At 38.6% G+C, this 19,165-nt stretch overlaps 1 protein-coding gene across 1 annotated transcript in view; it reads left to right on the forward strand.

Annotated features, from left to right (window-relative positions):
• RPGRIP1L (RPGRIP1 like) overlaps nucleotides 1–18,626 on the forward strand; it is a 151,216-nt gene extending 132,590 nt beyond the window's left edge. Inside the window, exons 23-26 of the mRNA XM_088471852.1 lie at nucleotides 9,635–9,821; nucleotides 11,993–12,077; nucleotides 15,245–15,378; nucleotides 17,666–18,626. Of these exons, the coding sequence (XP_088327978.1) occupies nucleotides 9,635–9,821; nucleotides 11,993–12,077; nucleotides 15,245–15,378; nucleotides 17,666–17,757 (498 nt within the window). The 3' untranslated portion in view covers nucleotides 17,758–18,626. The remainder of the gene's footprint in view (nucleotides 1–9,634; nucleotides 9,822–11,992; nucleotides 12,078–15,244; nucleotides 15,379–17,665) is intronic.
• The last annotated feature ends 539 nt before the right edge of the window (nucleotides 18,627–19,165 follow it).

The following is a 19,165-nucleotide window of genomic DNA, read 5'->3' on the forward strand; positions in this document are numbered from 1 at the left end:
AAATCTCGAATTTTAGTAAATTTGCAAGCTGCATCTTTTTCATGAAAAGTACTTCCGAGTTTCCCCGATGGTGAGAAGATTCGAGTTTGCGATCTCACCCGAGTTTTACGTGTGAAGTTAAAGAACTCTCTCCCAAACTCACACGAGTTTGTCTTTAGTAAATTTGCCAGATGAAAGACATGCCTAAACTCACCCGAGATTGTCATCTCCACCAAACTCGAATCTTAGTAAATTTACCCCTTAGACTCTGCATTTTTAGTAGTTCTTCATCCATCCCATTTTTAGTTCCTGGGTGATAAACATAAAGTGGCATAACCTTCTTCTGCCTTTCACCATTCATTTCTTGTTGGATTTTTTTTCTCTTGTCAAACATTCCTTTTTAAGGAACCCTTTCTCAAAAGTATACTATACTAAAATAAATGATGAGACCAAAGGGGGAAAATGTACTAAACAGCGCTTTCCAAAGCAGAACACATAAATATAGCCTTAAGTAACTTCCTGTTTAACCTTAAATTAACCATCATAATTTTTTTCCCTTCTGTGACCCAATTCTAAAATTGAGCATCTTTTCTCTGTCACATAAAGTTTGGTGACACAGAACCAGTAGCAGCATATGGCATACCGATTACGCTACTCTCCATCACAGAATCATTGTGAGAGGTTCCCAGGATAATGTCTTATCTTCCTTTTTCTCCCACATCCACACAAACCTCAGAGGCTTGTTAATTACTAGGAAGGACAGGGGGTTGCTGCTGAGTGCTATGCATTAGACAATGGGTTATGAATCTTTCATTCATTTCAATACCTAGGAATGAATGCATAATCTGCTGATTAAAAGAACGTCCACAAGTGGAAATAATTGTATTCCACTAAAGACATTGTAATCACACTTTTAACACTAAATGTGGCTAGAACATGCTTAGTGCATGAACATGCTAGTTTGTTCTTTTCCTCTTCTGTTTAGGGAACAAGTACAGTTGATATAAGCGTAGGCCAATATTTCCTCATAAGCGTGTGCACTGGTTACTGTAGCCAGGTCCTGTCCAATCAGTGTCCTGCCTCTTCCTATATATCTACAATTATATCTACAATTAGGCAAAACAATTAAGATTGGCTGGTCATTTTTTTTATTATTATATGTGTTTTTAATGACTGGTGGAATCTTAGGATATAAACATTTTAGATAATCCATCTGATGATGTACATAACTAGCTGCTGAACACATTTTTCAGTGTTATGATTTGTTTTTTTATTTTTGTTTAAATACAGAATGTCATTTTGAACTGGTTTTTGCTTGAAAGCTTTTATGCATCAATATACATTTTTTTTATTTATTTGAGGCAGGGTAGGAGCTAGTTTTTCTGTAAGAATTGGCATTTAAGAGTTAACAAATAACATAACTAGCATTGGGCATAGCAAGGTCATCCCTGTTACCTCTGATGGGCACCATAATACCCTAACACAATTTTAATGGTTTTTGAAAAATTAGAGTGAGAAAGGGTCCCCACGCCAGTATTTTTGCATAGGGCCACATGGGGTGTTACTGTTAATACAGTGCTCGCATTAGGAAGCTTTTCTGACTTTTTCTATGGTTACCACCATAAAGCTTTTATCTTCTGATTATAATAAATGTTTGTGCTCCTCTGGCAGTACAGGGGAATATAAGCTATTGCTGAAAGTGATAAAAGCCAATTTAATTAAAAAAAAATAACTAGTGCGTGTATGGAAGTTACTCTCTAATACCATGGAAATAAATGAGAAGGAATCTCACTTCTTACTTTTATTTGTTTCTGGCTGTTTTACATATAACATCATCATAAGACCCTTTTACCTCTCCAATGTGCTATTTGCAGTTGTCTGCCTCTACTTTTTTTGTGTGTGTCTGTCTGAGGGTGGGGGGGATTTAACCACAGATATACTTTGATAAATTATTGTAATGATAATCACACAATTACTTTTGAAGCTGTAACACTTTCTAAAGTGATTGTATAACACTCATTGGATGCACCCAATGCACCTAGGCATGCCCTCTGGATCCTTAATACTACATAATTGAGTTAGTGTTTCACCTACCTGGGCTGATTTTAATTTAGTACACCAATAACTTATTCTAATTTCTGTGCCAAGCTTCCGGTTCTTCCCTACATCGCTCTGTGTGGTGATATTACAGCTATTGGCGAAAAGAAGCGCAAGTGTCTACATGACTGAAATGTGTATGTCACTATTATATAAAACAAGCTTCTCTAATTGTATTATATCCATGATCACTTCTAATCTGTCATGAGTGGAAGCTTCTAAAGTGGAAAATTCTATTCAGATCCTCGCTTCTTTAAACACTTGACAAATTCATTTGGAAAGGGACATCAGGGTCCCAGTTGAGTTTGTCAGGTTGATTTAAAACCATTTTGTTCATAAAATACTCCTATAATTTTGCCTTGCCATAACAAGCCTTCTCAGCATCATTAAATTTTGAAATACTTGAACTGTTTTAAATATTTATGACTCTTTTAAAATACTGGAGAGGAAAAATTCATCAAAATAAAGCAGCATTTTTCACTCTAATTATACCAGATATATGTAACTCTCCGAATAATGACATTTATCTGACGCTGGGGAGTTTAGGGGAATGCATTGTAGTCTTCGCCACAGTTCATTGGATGTGTGTGTATTTCATCTGCTCTGCACATAGCAAAGAATTAGAATTTCACTGTAGCGCTGACCGGACCTGTATGCTGGTGAAATCTGTTTAATGCATGCAAATATTGGGGTATGTCATTAATATGTAACATATTACTCTAAATCTACCGCTGTGAAGTGCTCTAAACATAATTTAAAAAATATGGCCTAATATATACACACAGAGATTAATGGGCTTTAGTAGAACATTTCTGACTACAAAGCAGCTTAGCTCTTATAATGTGGGCAATGGGCTTGATGAAGTTTGAGCAAAAAAAACATCAGTTGGTATATTCGTGTATCTGCAAATCAATGCAGAGAAGCTGTATCATTTAATTTGATTAAATAAAGTTCAATAAATTTTTTAATAAATATCACTAACCCTAAATAATTCATGAAAATAAATGACAATTTTTAATTAATTTTTGTAAATAAAAAAATCCCCAAAAAATATATAGATATTTATAACATGTAATATAATAACGTGGAAACTTCACATTATATGATATAATGCAGTAATTCATAGGAAATATATTTGTAAATATGAGTGTTATAATACTTATTACAGAAAATAGATTAGTTTGTATCTGTCCTATTCAACATGACTTATTCTGACCACACATGGTCTAGTCATGTTGCTTGGCCCTAGCGCCCAGTATCGGGATCAGTATGCACTGTGGCCGCACATAGAAGTGTCTAAATTGGACAAGATTCAATAGATCAGCATGGGATGGATATCTATCGTTCCTGTTAGTGAAACGAAGGTTGACCAAACACACAGACTGAATTTACCAACATGCCAAAAATTATCCACCCTTAGGCTTGTATTTAAACCACAAATGCTTCAACGATGAGTGATTTACCAGATATTATTGCTGTTATTGTAGTGGGGCCTGCTTTAGCTATTGTTGAAGTCAGGCTTCAATTTTCTACTTAACATGTTTGAATTGGTGACAGTGCACTGACTTTCTCTGTGAAGAAAGTGGGGATTAGTTTGTCTTTCAGATGCTATAAAGTATGGTATCATTGCTGCAACAAACTTTCTGTGGTTTTACAAACAATGACATTGCTTTACTGTCTTTTAAACAGGGACTGATAGTTACCAAAATTATAACATCTAATTGTGAAAATTATTTTGATTATTGCTATAATCTAAATTTATAATTAGTCAATATGTAAATGGGAAAACATTTAAACAGGGGAGTTAAATAGGTATTTCTTACCTATCTGCCCCTCTGGATCCCATCCCCTTCCCCAGTGAGGTGGGTTGGGCTTTGATGACTTGAATCTCTCATCACTCCCCGCACTTGTCCCTTGGACTTTCCCTTTGGGAACTCTTTGCGAGAAGTCTTATACAATAGGTAACAGTATTGTAACAATTATGACAAGAAGTCAGTAAGAGCGATGGAAGAGGCTGAGTAATCATGTTATATACCATACACATCTGTAATCTGAGATGTACATGTGCATGCTTACATTGACTGCATAATCACAGCCAATATTGAGTTGACCAGATATCACAGTGTGTTTGGTTCCAAAACTAAACATGTAATAAACCTAACAAAATAAATAGGATCATTATCCAGCTTAGGTGTGAAATGTGGTCAAAAATATATGTTTATTTTTATATAACCCTATCTAAAGGTGGCTGTACAATCTAATAATTTCTAGATCATTATATACATTATCCTTATTCGTAGATCTCTTTTTATACATTACCCAGCCACTGACATCATCCAAAACATACATCTACAGAAATATACTCTTTGGCCAACTTTTAAATATATATATTTTTTAATAAATACCCATTGATTCTGTATTAGATGAAGACAGACTAAAATATTTAAACAAGGTGGAAAACTTTCCAATAATGAAGTAGTTAAAACCAACCTTATTATTTAAAACAAGTAATATAAGTTAATTTATCTGACTATTTGTGTGTGTGTGTTTGAGAACATGAGCTGCAGACAGATTATACACTTTCATCGCCTTGTTTTCATATTTGAATTTGAATATGAAAAGCACATTCCAGTCAAAGCGTCACCTTAATGGCATTTGGCAGTCATTTGATTTATTAGGTTTTAAAGTAATAAAATAATAAAAAAAAAAAAGAAAACCTTTTAAATATTTCATCAAACTATGCTAATCGCAGTAATATTGCCAGCTGAAGGCTTGTACCTGTATGCATAACGACAGAAAAATGTAGTTGCCCTAGTAAAATTTCCATGAACCTAGTGAATAATGAAAGAACCTTATTGAAATATTCAGATTTGGGGGGTTTAGGTAATGTGTGTTAGGGTACAAGATGAAAGGAAATGTCTCATTTATAGGAGAGGAGAAGCCTACACACATCAAATATGCAGTCAGCTTGACAGCTGTGAAAATTGTCATTTTAAATGGGTACTCAGTCTCAGTCCTTATAATAAAACATATCCAAATAGATATTCTCAAAGACTGTTTCCATTGTAATAGCGTAATTCTGCAAACTGTCACAAGAGTGATTGTGTATGAGGTAAATAAGTTAAGTTGGAGCTGTTCATTTTTATTAAATATGAACTTGCTTTTAATTACATTTCCTGATTAGATGTGACTTTCTTCATGCAGTGTTATACCAGTTTACCAGCTGCAATGCAAACACCTATCCTCCTTAAATGACTTGCTCATAGTCACACAGTCACACTGCTGAACTTAAGTCCCTCTACCTCGTTTGTTTTGTATATTAAATTGCACATTGTATTGAAGACTTTTTGCACTTGCTCTAACAATGTCACAGTCAGAAGTAGTTATCGGGTGAGTTACACGGATGTTAGCATTTGGTCTGAAATCCTTAGGGAAGTCAGGTCTGCAACAATAAAAATTGCCTTTCTTCTATGTGAACCAGGATATTTTCCCTCACCCCTCGGGCGGTAGGTGTGTGCTTAATAAACGTGGTTTAAAAATAGAAATAATTATATTGTAATTTTCTAGCTTACTGCAGTTACTGTACCAGCTAGCCTTCTCACGTATAATGTAAATGGATGCAATGCTATGATTGGTCAGAGCATGGGATCAGCTATGCTCTGACCAATCAGAGTGCTCCCATTCATTTCTGGCCCTAAGAATTTGCATGTTGTGGGTAATCTGGGTCCTGGAAATTAGCAGAAAGAGGTCACCGACCTTCAGGAAAATTTGAAGTTAAGTATAAAAGGAAAAAAGTAACATTTATGTATTGCCAGTATACATTAGACGATATGCCGTTTGATCCATCGGATCCGGCCGACATATTGGGCACATCGTCTAGTGTGTACCCACTATGCGCGGGGCGCTGCCCAACATCGGTGTCGTTTTGTCAATGGAGCAACCAGGTGCCGACATCGGCAAGTTCAATGGTACCGATGAATGACATAGGCGGTCGGTCAACGCATCGTGCAGTGTGTACCAGCTGCCCGATATCTCATTCATCTGCATCATCGGGCATCGCATCGGGGGGGTTGCTAAGTGCATACCCACCTAATGTGTGTGTTTGTGTGTATATATATATATATATATATATATATACCAACGTTTCAATGTTAATGGTAACTGTTTCGTCAAGGTGCAATCTTGAGCCTGCAGAGGTAGGAGGGAGAGCACTTAGTGCAGCAGTATATACTGTGCACTCGCCTCTTCCTCCTCCACTGATGGGATGTGATGCCTGACCTTCCTGCATAGTGCGGAAGATGTAACATATCAAAAGATATAAAAAAAAACATAGAATAAGTCAGATCGGAAGCAGCCGTTTGACACAGGTGAAGACTCGCCATACCTCCTATTTTACGCTTCAGTCTTGGATGTATTTATTTAAATAATATTTTGCTTATAAACCAAAGTCTACAAACTATTTTAAAAAAATTCTGTAGATTTGTAAATTATTATACACCTAAAAAATATGTTATGCTTTAAACTATAGCCTCACAAAACAAGTATCATTTACAACATATCCATTTCCTCTGTAATTTTCCCAGCAGTTTATATGATCTAATATTCACTGCAAATAAATGATCACACGCTCATAATCAGCTATATTATCTCTCTATATATTACCCCGGGGCTCAGTACAGCAGTTGGAGGCACTGCAAGTCGTATACTCATTTATTCCTGAGCTGAGAACAATCACATTAAATCATTTATGAAACACTCCAGAAATGATGACGAGACAAATATACATTATATACCTTTTATAAGGCAATATTCATAAGATTCTAGAATTGCTTTCACATTAAAAGTGACCAACCAGTAACAAGATTATGATTCATGTACAAATTTATTGAACAATCAATTAACCAATTTGGAAGCTGTGCTTTGTCCACAACGTCTATGGGAACTACTATAAATCAGCCGTGCTCCATTTTAAACAGGGACTATCCTGCTCAATTATTTGCCCTTCTCTGCACTTTCATGTTTGTCTACACCCATCAATAGAAAAACATGGAGCTCTTTACCAGAGATACCAGTAAGACGTCTGCAATAGACCATAACTTGTCATCATTCTTGGGGTTTTATTATTTGGATAGAAGCATAGGACATTTATTGAATTATATCTATACAGATGTGTCCTTACACATCTTTGCTGCGGTCGTGCCAAAACGCCACTCTCCGTGCACAGGTCCCATGAGACTCTGCCAGCGCCAGACGACTTTTTGCATCTTTATTTGCCGAAAATGTATCTTAATTTGTAATGCGATGCAACTAGGATGCACCAGCAGACTGATGATTAAATTGATGTGGAACACTTACAGTGCTCTCCCCAGAATTTTTTTTCCAGCCGGGTGGCATCAAGAAGTAGACAGATGGGTGCCTTCGCAATAAAAAAATGTTTTAAACCCTGGCATTATGATTTAAACTTGAAATACCATTTTATATATTCATTTTCCTCTTCTTATTAGAGGCCCAGTCGTCTGATTATGAAAAAGTTGCAAAGTTTGTAGGATTTGGTCCTTTTTATACAGCTCCCAGATAATGTCCCCACTTGCAGGCTCCCAAAGTGCCGGGTGGTAGACGGTTTCTTGCCGGGTGGTGCACCCGCCAAAAACAGCCTGGGGAGAACACTGACTTATATATCTGTGTGCGACAGAGTCTCTGAATCTGTATACTGTGAGAAAAGCACTAGCAAGGTCACGGGAGATATATTTGTCCCAGGTTTCTATATGTATTAAAAAAAACCAAGCAAATGTCTGTGATTGCAAAAAAGACTTGATAGTGTTTGGGCTTTAGGAACAGCCGAATAAGGGGTTCCTGGGGTTATGGATGGAGAGTGAGGGCAGACTCCCCCTATTAGGCCCATTTCGGGTCTTCAGCCTGAGAACAGGCTAATTAACACTTGTGTCAGGGGATTTACTCAGTGTCTCACTACCTGGCTCTGTCCCTGTGAATCCCCTTCGCAGTCTTATCACTGTATTATTCGGAAAAAATACAGGAACAAGGTGCTGCCCATGCGCCAACCGGCCGCCACTATACCCCTCCTTCCCCGCCATCGCAACCCCCCTTAATTTCACTTACCTCCGGTCATCGCTGCTCTTGTGATGTCCTCCCTCCAAAGCTCCGATCAGCTGGTTTCCCAACCTGCACTGTGACCCGATTAGCTGTTCTATGCAGCAGCTGACCAGGGTCACAGTGCAGGAGCCGGGAGACCAACTGACCGAAGCCCCGGAGGACATCACTGGAGAACCGATCACCAGTCCCTGGACACAGGTAAGTTTTTTTTTTTTCTTTTAGCAGTGATCAGCTTGTGGTGTGTTTAGACCACACAGCTGATCACTGGAGCCTGGCTCTGCTCTGCCTGTTAGAGCAGAGCAGGAGTTGGGGAACCGGGGGAGACCCTGGATAACGCCATCTCCAAGTGGCGTTATTATCACAAGGCCTCCCCCGGTAGTTTTTCATATTTAATTTTTACGAAATCTCAGGCAGATCGCATTCCCCACATGCTAGTGTCCATGTGTGTGTGTGTGATTCATGGGATTGCTAAGAATATGCTTGTGTGTGTGTGTTTTGTGGGATTGCTTAGTACATGCTAGTGTCCATTTTTTTGAGTGTGATTCTTTGGGATTGCTAAGAACATGGTAGTGTGTGTGTGTGTGTGTGTGATTTGTGGGATTGCTAAGAACATGGCTATGTGTGTAAAGCCACCTACACACTATACAATTATTGGGTTGATTTGTGAATAGTCGGGTGATCTGCCTCATTTATTGTATAGTGTGTATGAAAAAAATAAGTAGTCCTGGCAAATTTGGGGTACCTAAAAATGGGTGCTAGCATATTTGAATGTCTCTAAAGTGTAGTTTTAGTAACAGTGAAATTCCACCCTCATAAAAGCACCTGCAATCCCAAAAACAATTGACCCCTTCTTAGAGCACCCCCTGAACCTTATTTCGCTAGTTTGCGAAGTTATCCCCCCCACACTTTATGCTTTTTCACCCCCATATTCAAAGTACTTTTTTGGGGTAAGTTTTTTCCTGGAATTTTTTGATGTAGTTATCCTTTGGGGGCTGTTCCAAGGGTGCTGAGAGGTTTCCCCACCTTTGCACCCCAAAATAAAAAATGTGCACTTCTTTTCTCCTGCTATTCAGAGACAAATCTTTTTCGCCTATTACATTGCATTTACTTTCCGCGTACGTGAAAAGCAAATGGAATTGAATACGGATTTAAGTTTCCAACAGGCAAAAAGTCGCAATCGGCTATACTTTTTTGCGGATCTCTGCTTTTTGCTTCTAATGAATATGGCCTTTAGATGGTAAAACTTCAGATTTAATGGCTGCAATAGCCAGACATAGACCAAAACATACTGTAGAGATAAATTATACAAAAGGCAAGCAGTAATTATGGGCTACACATGGTAGAAGCCACACAGAACAAATGCAAGGGACATAGAAGGGGCTGGAAAGCTGGCCTACAGAACACATTCATCTCCATGTACTAATGTGTTTTTTGTTTTTCTGATTAGTTATCTGAGAAAATCAGCATTGAGGTCATATCTTTGAGTCTGGATGTGGATTCAGAAGCCGTACAGAATGAAACAATAAAGAGATTATTTGTAGAATATAAACTGTGTAACCTGCCAGCTGTAGAGACCCCTGTTTCTCTCCTGAAACCCATTAATGGGCAACAGATCCACTACAATGACACCAATGGTAATATATGCATGAGCTGCTTATAACATAATCTTTCTGTTACTGCATGAATTACATTGTTGTTATTCTAACACAGATATAGGCATAAGGAATGAGATAGTGTACATAAACCAGGGAGGGAAATCGTTTGGGCACCCAATTGCCTAGAATAAACGTGTTCGTGGCCAGCTGCCAGCACGTCTTCCTTCTCTAACAGTGCCTGATTTGTCAGTGCTAAACATGGGGTGCAGATGTGTTTTATTGTAGATGCAAGTGACATAATATTGCACCCTCCCCTACATTATGTTTCTACATTACACCCCAGAACAAGCTACAATAAGTTTTTAAAGAGAAAAAGAGCATTCATATGAGGGTGATATAAATTTATTTTCATTAGAAAGTATAACAGATCTAGTAACTTAGTTGCATCACTTTGCATGCTGGTGTGCCTGTTTTCAGAAGCATCTATTGCACCTAGTTTAGGGCTGTTGATAACTGAAGCTTATGTAAAGGGAGCAGGGGTTTATCTAGGGGGGGTCAAACAGGACACATGCCCTGGGTGCCATCGGACAGGCAGCCCGAGGAGGGGGTGTCGGGCGCCGTCGGCCGCGGTCCAGGACACTGGTTTCAAGTCAGTGTAGTAACAAAACTACACTCACAGTTACACTCACAGTAACAAAACACCGCTGCCAGGTAGTACACTCGTACTACCCGGCAGCGGTGTGTTTATTTTGGCAGCCAATGAGAGTCACAGACTCTCATTGGCTGCTACACCCACGGCCGGAGCCGGGCTGGAGCTCACTCATGAGCTCCACCTTCCAGCTCCCACAGTGGGTGATGGGAGAGACGTCATGACGCCTCTCCCATAGTGCAGAGGGGGCTGGGAGGATGGAGGAGCAGACAGGGTGGGCGCAGGAGCAGGGATACAGGTAAAAGTTGTGGGGGGGTTTTTTTTAAACAATAATTTTTATTGAATTTTCAATTTTGTTTTTGTAAAGACATAAAAAATAAAAAGGGCGGATACGTTTTTTTTTTTTTTTTTTGTACGTCTTTGTCCTATATATGTAAGGGGCACTGGCACTGCATAGGAGGACTACTACTGGGGACGGTATATAAGGGACACTACTGGGGGCACTATAGGGGGACTACTATTGGGGCACTGCATAGGGGGGACTACTACTGGGGACACTATATAAGGGGCACTGCATAGGGGGGACTACTACTGGGGGTACTATATAAGGGGCACTAGTAATGATCCTTATACTACTAGCGGCACTGTATAAGTGGCACTACTGGGGGCACTGCATATGGGGCACTTCTGTGGGCATTGTATAAGGGTGCATTACTGGGGGCACTGTATAAGGAGCACTGCATAAGGGGCACTGCTACTGGGGACATTGCATAAGGGGCACTACTACAGTGGGCATTGCAAGAGGGGTACTACTACTGGGGACATTAAGGTGCATATGGAATGGAAAGGAATGTTCCCAGAGTGACGAGAAATGGTGGTGTATCATGCTGACACGCCCCCATTTTCCAGTTGCCATGTACCTTGTGGCATGTGACCACGCCCACTTTTTTGGCACTCGCCCATACTTGGGGGGGGGGGGGGGGGCGGGCTCCATTTTTTAACTTGCCCTGGGCTCTAAATACCCTAGTTACGCCACTGATAGGGAGTGTGGTCTAAGAGGTGCGTAGTACAAGTCAGCATATAGGGAAACATCCATCATTATTTCTGTGCACACAATGCAGGTGTAATAATGGCCAACTTGTGTTCAGCTCTACATCAGATGCATTGTGTATAGCAAGCCACATTATTATATCTCAAATTTCAATAGAATTTCTTTTCCAAAAACTCCAAAATATGGCCTATACTTAGGGGTCAATCCTATTTCATGTGATGTTCTCACGGGTGCAAGTCATCGCGACAGCGGCCGTGCTTGACGGCAGCCTGGATTCACTTAAAAGTGCTGGCAGCCCCATAGGGCTCCGAGTAAAATTTAAGCAAATTTGGGCTCGGAACAGGCCGAGAAGGGTGCAAATTGCCTGTCCGTTGCTGGCGTTTTAACGCCGTTGCAACGGCAACTCGCACCCTTCGCATGGACACCTTAGGCCTCACAATGAACAAATAACTATCAGGTAACTCAAATGTTTTATATATATTTATGTTTGTTTTTTTTAAATCTGTGCAGTGATTCATCTGGATAAGACAAATAGTCAATCAAACAGAGATGCTATACGTTCTGCACTGAGGGATCCTAAGTCCGGCAATGCAAGGTACCAGCATTTATACTGCTTTCCTAGACCGCTCTTAACACTTATGTTTTTTGTTGTTGTTGTTTTAAAGCTCCCTTCTCAATTTCACCCTTGTGTACATTCATAGTGTGCCTGGGATTAATACTGTGCATTCAAATTGGTGTTTTTCATATACCCAAATAAGCCTGTTTTTATTTTGGAGAACTGACTTCTGGGACTTGAGGTGCTGCAGTGCAAATGACGAGTCCATGGTGTCACCACTGAGATGGAATTTAACCTCACAGACTAATTGTTTCACCTTGTTAGGGCTCATCAGTAAAGGATATGAGTTTCTGTTCAGCATGTAAAGTGCTATACAGACAACCTCACTAAACAAGAAATAAAGCTGATGCTTAGAGTAGTTTATTTTCCTATAATCCTTAGGTGTAGTAAATCAGTCTTTTGTGTTCCCTTTAAATGAGAGGTAAAATGTATGATCATGGTTTGCTGTGCCCTGAAAATGGATTCTCAATATATCTGTCTCTGCCTATTACACTTGGTTATGTCCTCCGCTGATCCTAAGGGGTCTATGTAAGCCTTGGAGAGAGATAAACTAGATGGAGATAAAGTACCAACCAATCAGTTCCTAACTGTCATTTTACAGGTGGTGTTTGAAAATTACATTTAAGAGCCGATTGTTTTTGTATTTTTTCTTTCTCCATTTTATCTCTCTTCAAGCCTTAGTTTCTATACACATTTAACTTCTGCATTCGTTTTTTGTTCATTAAAGCACCAAGTCATTCCTTAGCTTGTCATTTTAAGATGAACCTTAACAATTCAACTTACCATATGTTTGTTTTTACTTTTGCCTTTCTGTGTTTCATTGAGCATTGTACCTAAGTAAGGTATTTGCATATCAGCTTTCAGTAATACAAGTGGTGGCTGCTGTATAACTTGTTGTGCCAATAGATAGTACACTATGTATACAAAAGTGATTGGACACCCCCGTGCAAGCAAAATGCATACCATTGCACACGAGTTCCAAATGGCTGTTAATGTGGCGATTTAGACAAGAACATCTCGTAGGGAGGCCCATGCACTCTACGGAAACAACAAATGTTTTTATCAGGATGTCAATACCACCTGTCATGTTTCCAGGGTAATGCTGGACTGGTATACAGAAATTTTGGTAACCCGGATGGACTGGCCAGTTCAGAGTCCAGGTCTTAACCCCATTGAGAACCTCTGGGATGAATTGGAGAGATGGGTGCGTTCTAGGCCGACTCTACCTTCTTCAGGGTCACAGTTGGTCACTGTACTTAAGGTGGAATGGCAAAACATACTGCCTGCTGCTGTCCAGGAACTTGTGGACAGTTTTACAAGAAGGGTGTCTGCAGTAATCACTGTACGTGATGGACCTACAAAGTACTGATCTATTTTCTGTCAGTGTCCAATCACTTTTGTCTACATAGTGTATAATGTCACTCATAAACTCAAACTAACCATTGACCAAAGTATTGCTTAAAATTAAATGTAGAGTGCATATAGCAGCCTCAAACCACCACTCTGCCCCTTGTATAATTAAGGATGATAATAATAATAATGTTGGTCTATTAGGCATATAAGGCCCCTTTTGGGCCAAATACACTAGAAGATCATGGCTAGCTGCCATATTGATCATAGACCTGACTGATACTATTGCAGCTCATCCATGCAATTATTATTATTTATGCAAAATACAGTAAAAGGTCATAATTAAGCCACATTCAAGGAAACAATTAAGTTAGACAAAAGTTAAGGTACAGGCAGCAAGGTGTTCCAGATGTTAATTAAATTGCCTTGTACTGTATGAGGCTTTATTAGTAGCAGTCTTCCTCAGGTTGCTAGAATAGCACAGTGATGCACACGCCTGGTATTGTTTGTTATTCCCCAAAGGAGAAAGCAAGCTTAAATGTGACATTAATGAAAATGTTTTGTTTCTTTTAGAATAGAGCATTTCTGGATTTGGCTTAGATGAAGCCGATCCATTTTTAATATAATCAAATGAGGTTTATTCAGAACCTTAAACCAGTTATCTTTACAAGCAAATCACAGTTTGATCTGTGATGCCAAGAAACATCAAAATCCACCATGTTTTACATTCTGATCCCAGAGCCAGCCCAAAATGGAGTTTGACTGCTACACAAACCACAAATTCAAAGCATCTTGAGCATTGCCCTGCAATTAAGCATTTTAAAGGAGGAATAAAACTTGGCCATGAAGTCTGGATGTTGAAATACAGCTTAAAGAACACATACATCTTTCTCAGTCTTAAAAGCCCTTCTTAAATTTCATAAGCTACCAAGGGTGTGTGTTTTCCACATTTTACAGAGGAAGCAGCATTTTACTGTGGTTAGTTTTGATCCAAAGTTAGGTCATAGAAGGGTTTGTGGGACAGATTCCCTATTAATCACTTTGTCAAAAAAATAAATAAATAAGAGTTCATCACAATATTTTATATTTGGGGACTTTAATACTTTTTAGTGATGAAAATGGTTACGATTTTGTAGCCATGCAGAATATATGTGTACAAAATAAGCAAAGAATATAACCTAGTTACTTAAATTAGGCTGTGAATGTTTCCTAACCTATATACGTATATTCGAATTGTTTGCATTATAGAAGACCCAGTTATAGTATGTATTTTATTTAACAAATACTATGGGCCATGTTTACTGAGGGGTTGTGCTAGCAGGACTTAAAATAGCACTAATATTAAATGCAAAGCCATTGCATTTAATATTATTGCCATTTTAAGTCCCACAGGCAAACTTGCAGAAAATCGTTGGCTTTGAAACCCGCTGCTTCGTAAATATAGCCCTACAGTATGTATGTTTGTGGAAATGATATAGCCAGAAAAGAAAAGGTTGGACAGCTACGCTTTGTCCTGGCTCCATCATGTGGCCTAGGGTAGGTATTTAGCTGGGAATTTATAACTCAAGGTGCTGTAATAAGAACCATGTAAGGCAGTTCCAAGCTCTGTGACATTTCCATTTGACTACACAGTCATATAGCATATTTTACCAAATTGCCTGAAATGTAACTTCCGATATCGTTATTTGAGTAATTGGATCATTTGCATATGATACTTTATCCTCATTGTGGCAAGGTAGTTCCGTTTTAAATCTATTGTCCATGACAGTAATTTGTAATTGTGTTTCTTCTGTCAGTGTTAAATTTACAGTTGTCAGTGACCCACCAGAGGACGAGCAAGACTTGGAGTGCGACGACATCGGTTTTAGTAGTATCAGCCTGATAGAAATATTACAGACGAATAAAGATATCATCAACAGAAAAATAGAAAGTAGGTGTCAAATATACTGCTCCAACTATACTAATATTCTGTTGTTTATCTTAATAATATCTACAATTATTCACTTTTAATTGAAACAACCACTTACAAAAACAAACTAGTTGTGCTGCTGTAGTAACCTAGTAGTCTAAAACATATGGAAGCAATTTGCTTTCCTTTTGATGATAAAAATGTTTTAATGTTTTTCTAAGCTTCTCTTCCCAACCTTCTTGTCAGTTTAAGTTTAATCTTCTTTGTTGGCTTCTGAAATATTGTTTGACAACCCCTGTGCTCAACTTCTGTATATTTCTTTCCTAACCGATCATGAAGCCGTATGGCAAGGATTTACAACAAGAGCTGGAAGTAGAGAGTAACAGCCCAATTATAATTATTAGACAAATGTTGAAAATGATGTTATGGTTAAAATGTGCTTTTTGCGACATTGCATTCCAGGAAAAGGTCTATTGTCCCTGTGTGTGTTTACATAATATAATTTATGTACACAATATATGTAACTGTATAACTTAAGAGCTATCAAAACAGATGGTATTCAGGGTATAAAAGACAAACTGGACTTTTATCTCCTTGTTTTCTTGTCACGAAAAGTATTTAAAAAATATTTAAACCCTTTCAAAGTTTTTACACAAAGTCAGGGACATGCCCAGCTTTGCCCTAGAGCAAGACATGGGGGTGTTCTTCAACCCCTCTCTTTGCCCATTTTACTTTGGAAGTCTCTCACCATTTGACCTCAGCCATTGGTCAGCTGGACTCCTGGCTGTTTAGGCTGAGAAGGGTTGGGAGATGCTGCACATCCATGCAGGAGAGCTGCTCCTTGTTTTCCTGTCTCAGACATTTAATGATGAATAGCTGCCACGCTCCTGCTGGTAGCCCTGGGGATTCCTAGAGGTCTGGGCTTGCTGGAAGTGTGGTGCATTCAGCCATGGAGCATAAGGCATTCAGCACTGAGAAGGTATACTGTATTTTAGGACATTTTTTATTGCCACCACTGCACAGGCTGTCCCTAGGTAGGATGGTCTTCCAGCATTACTCCCCTCTTGTTGGAGGTGGCTTTAGGACAATAGACAGGCTGTAATCTCTCCTGTCTTACTTTTTGTGATTTGTGGAGGTCCATGGAAACAGAGTGGTTCCTAGAGGTAAAACATAACCCACCACCTGTTTTCCTCTACAACATTAGAGAAAGTGTTTCAGTGATAATAAGAATGCTCTTATCTTAGAATCATAAACTAAAATATGTTGCTTATATTTTATTCCTGAGGCCTGAGTAGCTCCCCTCCGCTCAATCTCTGCAGTCTGGAGTCTCCATCCTAATCCAGGATAACAGTTTGGCTCCAGCCGCAGCTCTGAGGGGAGAAACCATGCACAGCAGTGGATTCGCTCCACAACCAGTGGGCATCTCTGTACAAAGTCCATCGGCCGCAGCTTTAGCATAGACACAGTCGTGCTACGGAAAAAGATGCAGTCGCAGCTGCAATATTCACAACTGCGGACAGTGGTGAATAAGATAAATTCTGAGGGGTTCGTTATATTAATGACGACACTTCATTTGTTATGTATCCCTAACACATAAGCCTACGTCGACATTTCATATATCAACATGTTGGATGTTGAGATTTTGACCGTGTCGACTTCAGAAATGTCAACATTATGGATTTCGACATAGTGATCGACTGTATGACTGCATACCATTCATACGACACAACCATATCCCTTTTTATTTGGTGTCTCTTGAAAAAAGGCAACAAGCACTATTTCATGTTCTTCCAGTCCATCTGTCTTTCATATATATTCAATAAACAAGCTTGTATCACAACTCATTCTGAGAGTGTCCCATGATGAAACACACATCCACCAGTAAAGGCAGAACGCACCGCCTTATGAGGTGTAAGTATTATTGGTGCAGCCCTAGTATGTCATTATAGCCTTACTCTTCATGGGTCATTTTAGCCTTTCACATCCAACCTCTTTGTCTCTCACACAACTTCACTTGTTTTAATGAACAATAAAAATCCTGCATAAAGGAGAAAGAAACTGTACCAGCTAATAGAGCCGTAATAATTGCACGAATAGTGCCCCATAATGAGTAAACCAGCTCTATGTCCCCATTAGCCATACCAACCAATGTACCCTCATACAAGTTACTTGTTATTATTTCATTTGATGCCATAAACACCTACTAAGTATGAACGTATGTTGTAGATACCTAGCATTATATGTGGCTTATGAAGAATATATTATTTTCTCTAACTGTATGTTTTTTCCTTTCCCTTTCCTGGGTCAGTTTACGATTCAGTGTCTGGAGTGAAAATAATTGGTAAGATGACCGTGACAGTGGAAGCTGCTGAGGCGCTTCTGTCATTGATGCAGGATTAAAAAGACAAGTCTTTGTATGGCGAAGGAATTGCTGAACTTTGTTGCTTCCTCCAGATTTGTTCCAGTTTTGATCTTTAAAATTAATGTTTAATATGTTGATAATAAAGTGAATTTAATAGAGAAATCCAGGCCATATGTAACATTCAGCGTCCCACATCTTTTGTTTTAATGATCACATTCTTGTTGTTTTCAATCAAGCGCAAAGGCGCATAAATATTTAACAGTTTCTAAAAACAGTTCTCGTGAAATGTTTGGCAAATGTTTATATTACAGGAATGTGTGCTAAAATGCGAACATTTGGTGTTATGTAGAAAATTATACAATTGCAGTACTTTAATCTCCTATAGGACCCAGAGAAACTTCTCATTTTCGCCCTAGTCTACCCCTGAGAGTAATACAGGGCCATTTAAGTCTCTATTGGCTGTATGAAGTGTGGGATTTCTCTTTTTGCATTGTACGCTGCTTTTATGTTTTGATTCTCATTTACACAATTTTTATTTTTAAGAACTTGTCTGTACAATTGCAATATGTGTACTAATGATACTGTTTTTATATGCATATTTTTATGTGTAAATTATTAAAATAAGTCACTTTTGTAATGAATAAGAGCTCGGTTATTCTATTCTGGCTGACTCAATCAAACTAAGTTTGTAAAGAGAGATCAGTGTTGTAAGTTTTGAATCCGGTTATTTGACGCTTCTGGAGCAGATTAACACATTGAGACTGCCAGCATAGGGACATTATTGCAGTACTCCCTCCTTTACTTCATTAAAATATACATTTCAGCTAGTCTTTTTACATCAATAACTAAACTGCTACATCTATATTACATGTAAATGTATTTGAATATGGTAGAAAACTGTTGTTACTAGGGCGCTAAAACCGTCAATTGAATATTCCAATAAAAAATATTGGTATAAAATGTCTGTGCAAAAAATATATAAGAAGTGTTCATAACATGGAAATCTACATTCTTTTCAAGTTTGTGAACGAATATTCCAGGAATCCTAAACCTCCCTTCATTTATGGGTGGCAGCCAGTCTTTTGTCGCCAGTTGTACTTCTGGTGGACAGGATACTAAAAGAAGGCACCAACCAGTACTTTAGTAAATTCAATGCATAACATTCAAGTCGGCTCATAATGTATGAATAAAATGGACACGTACCAATATATAGACTATCATAGGCTTGCCTACAGTATACTGTATATCTTTGTCTTTTTGGAACTTCACATATTTTTTACTACTTGTGAATCAGTCCCCTAATCCAAGTGTAATGATATGTAACAAAGAAAAATAGACAATACTGTAATATGTAAAACACAGATTTTTTTTTTAAGCCAAACAAACCCCAGAAGGCAGATGTATATATCAGATGAACAGTTTTATTTCTTATCTGGTAATTGAACA

This window comes from Taudactylus pleione, unplaced genomic scaffold (assembly GCF_031769625.1).
Source record: "Taudactylus pleione unplaced genomic scaffold, aTauple2 ptg000117l, whole genome shotgun sequence".
Lineage (NCBI taxonomy): Eukaryota > Metazoa > Chordata > Amphibia > Anura > Myobatrachidae > Taudactylus > Taudactylus pleione.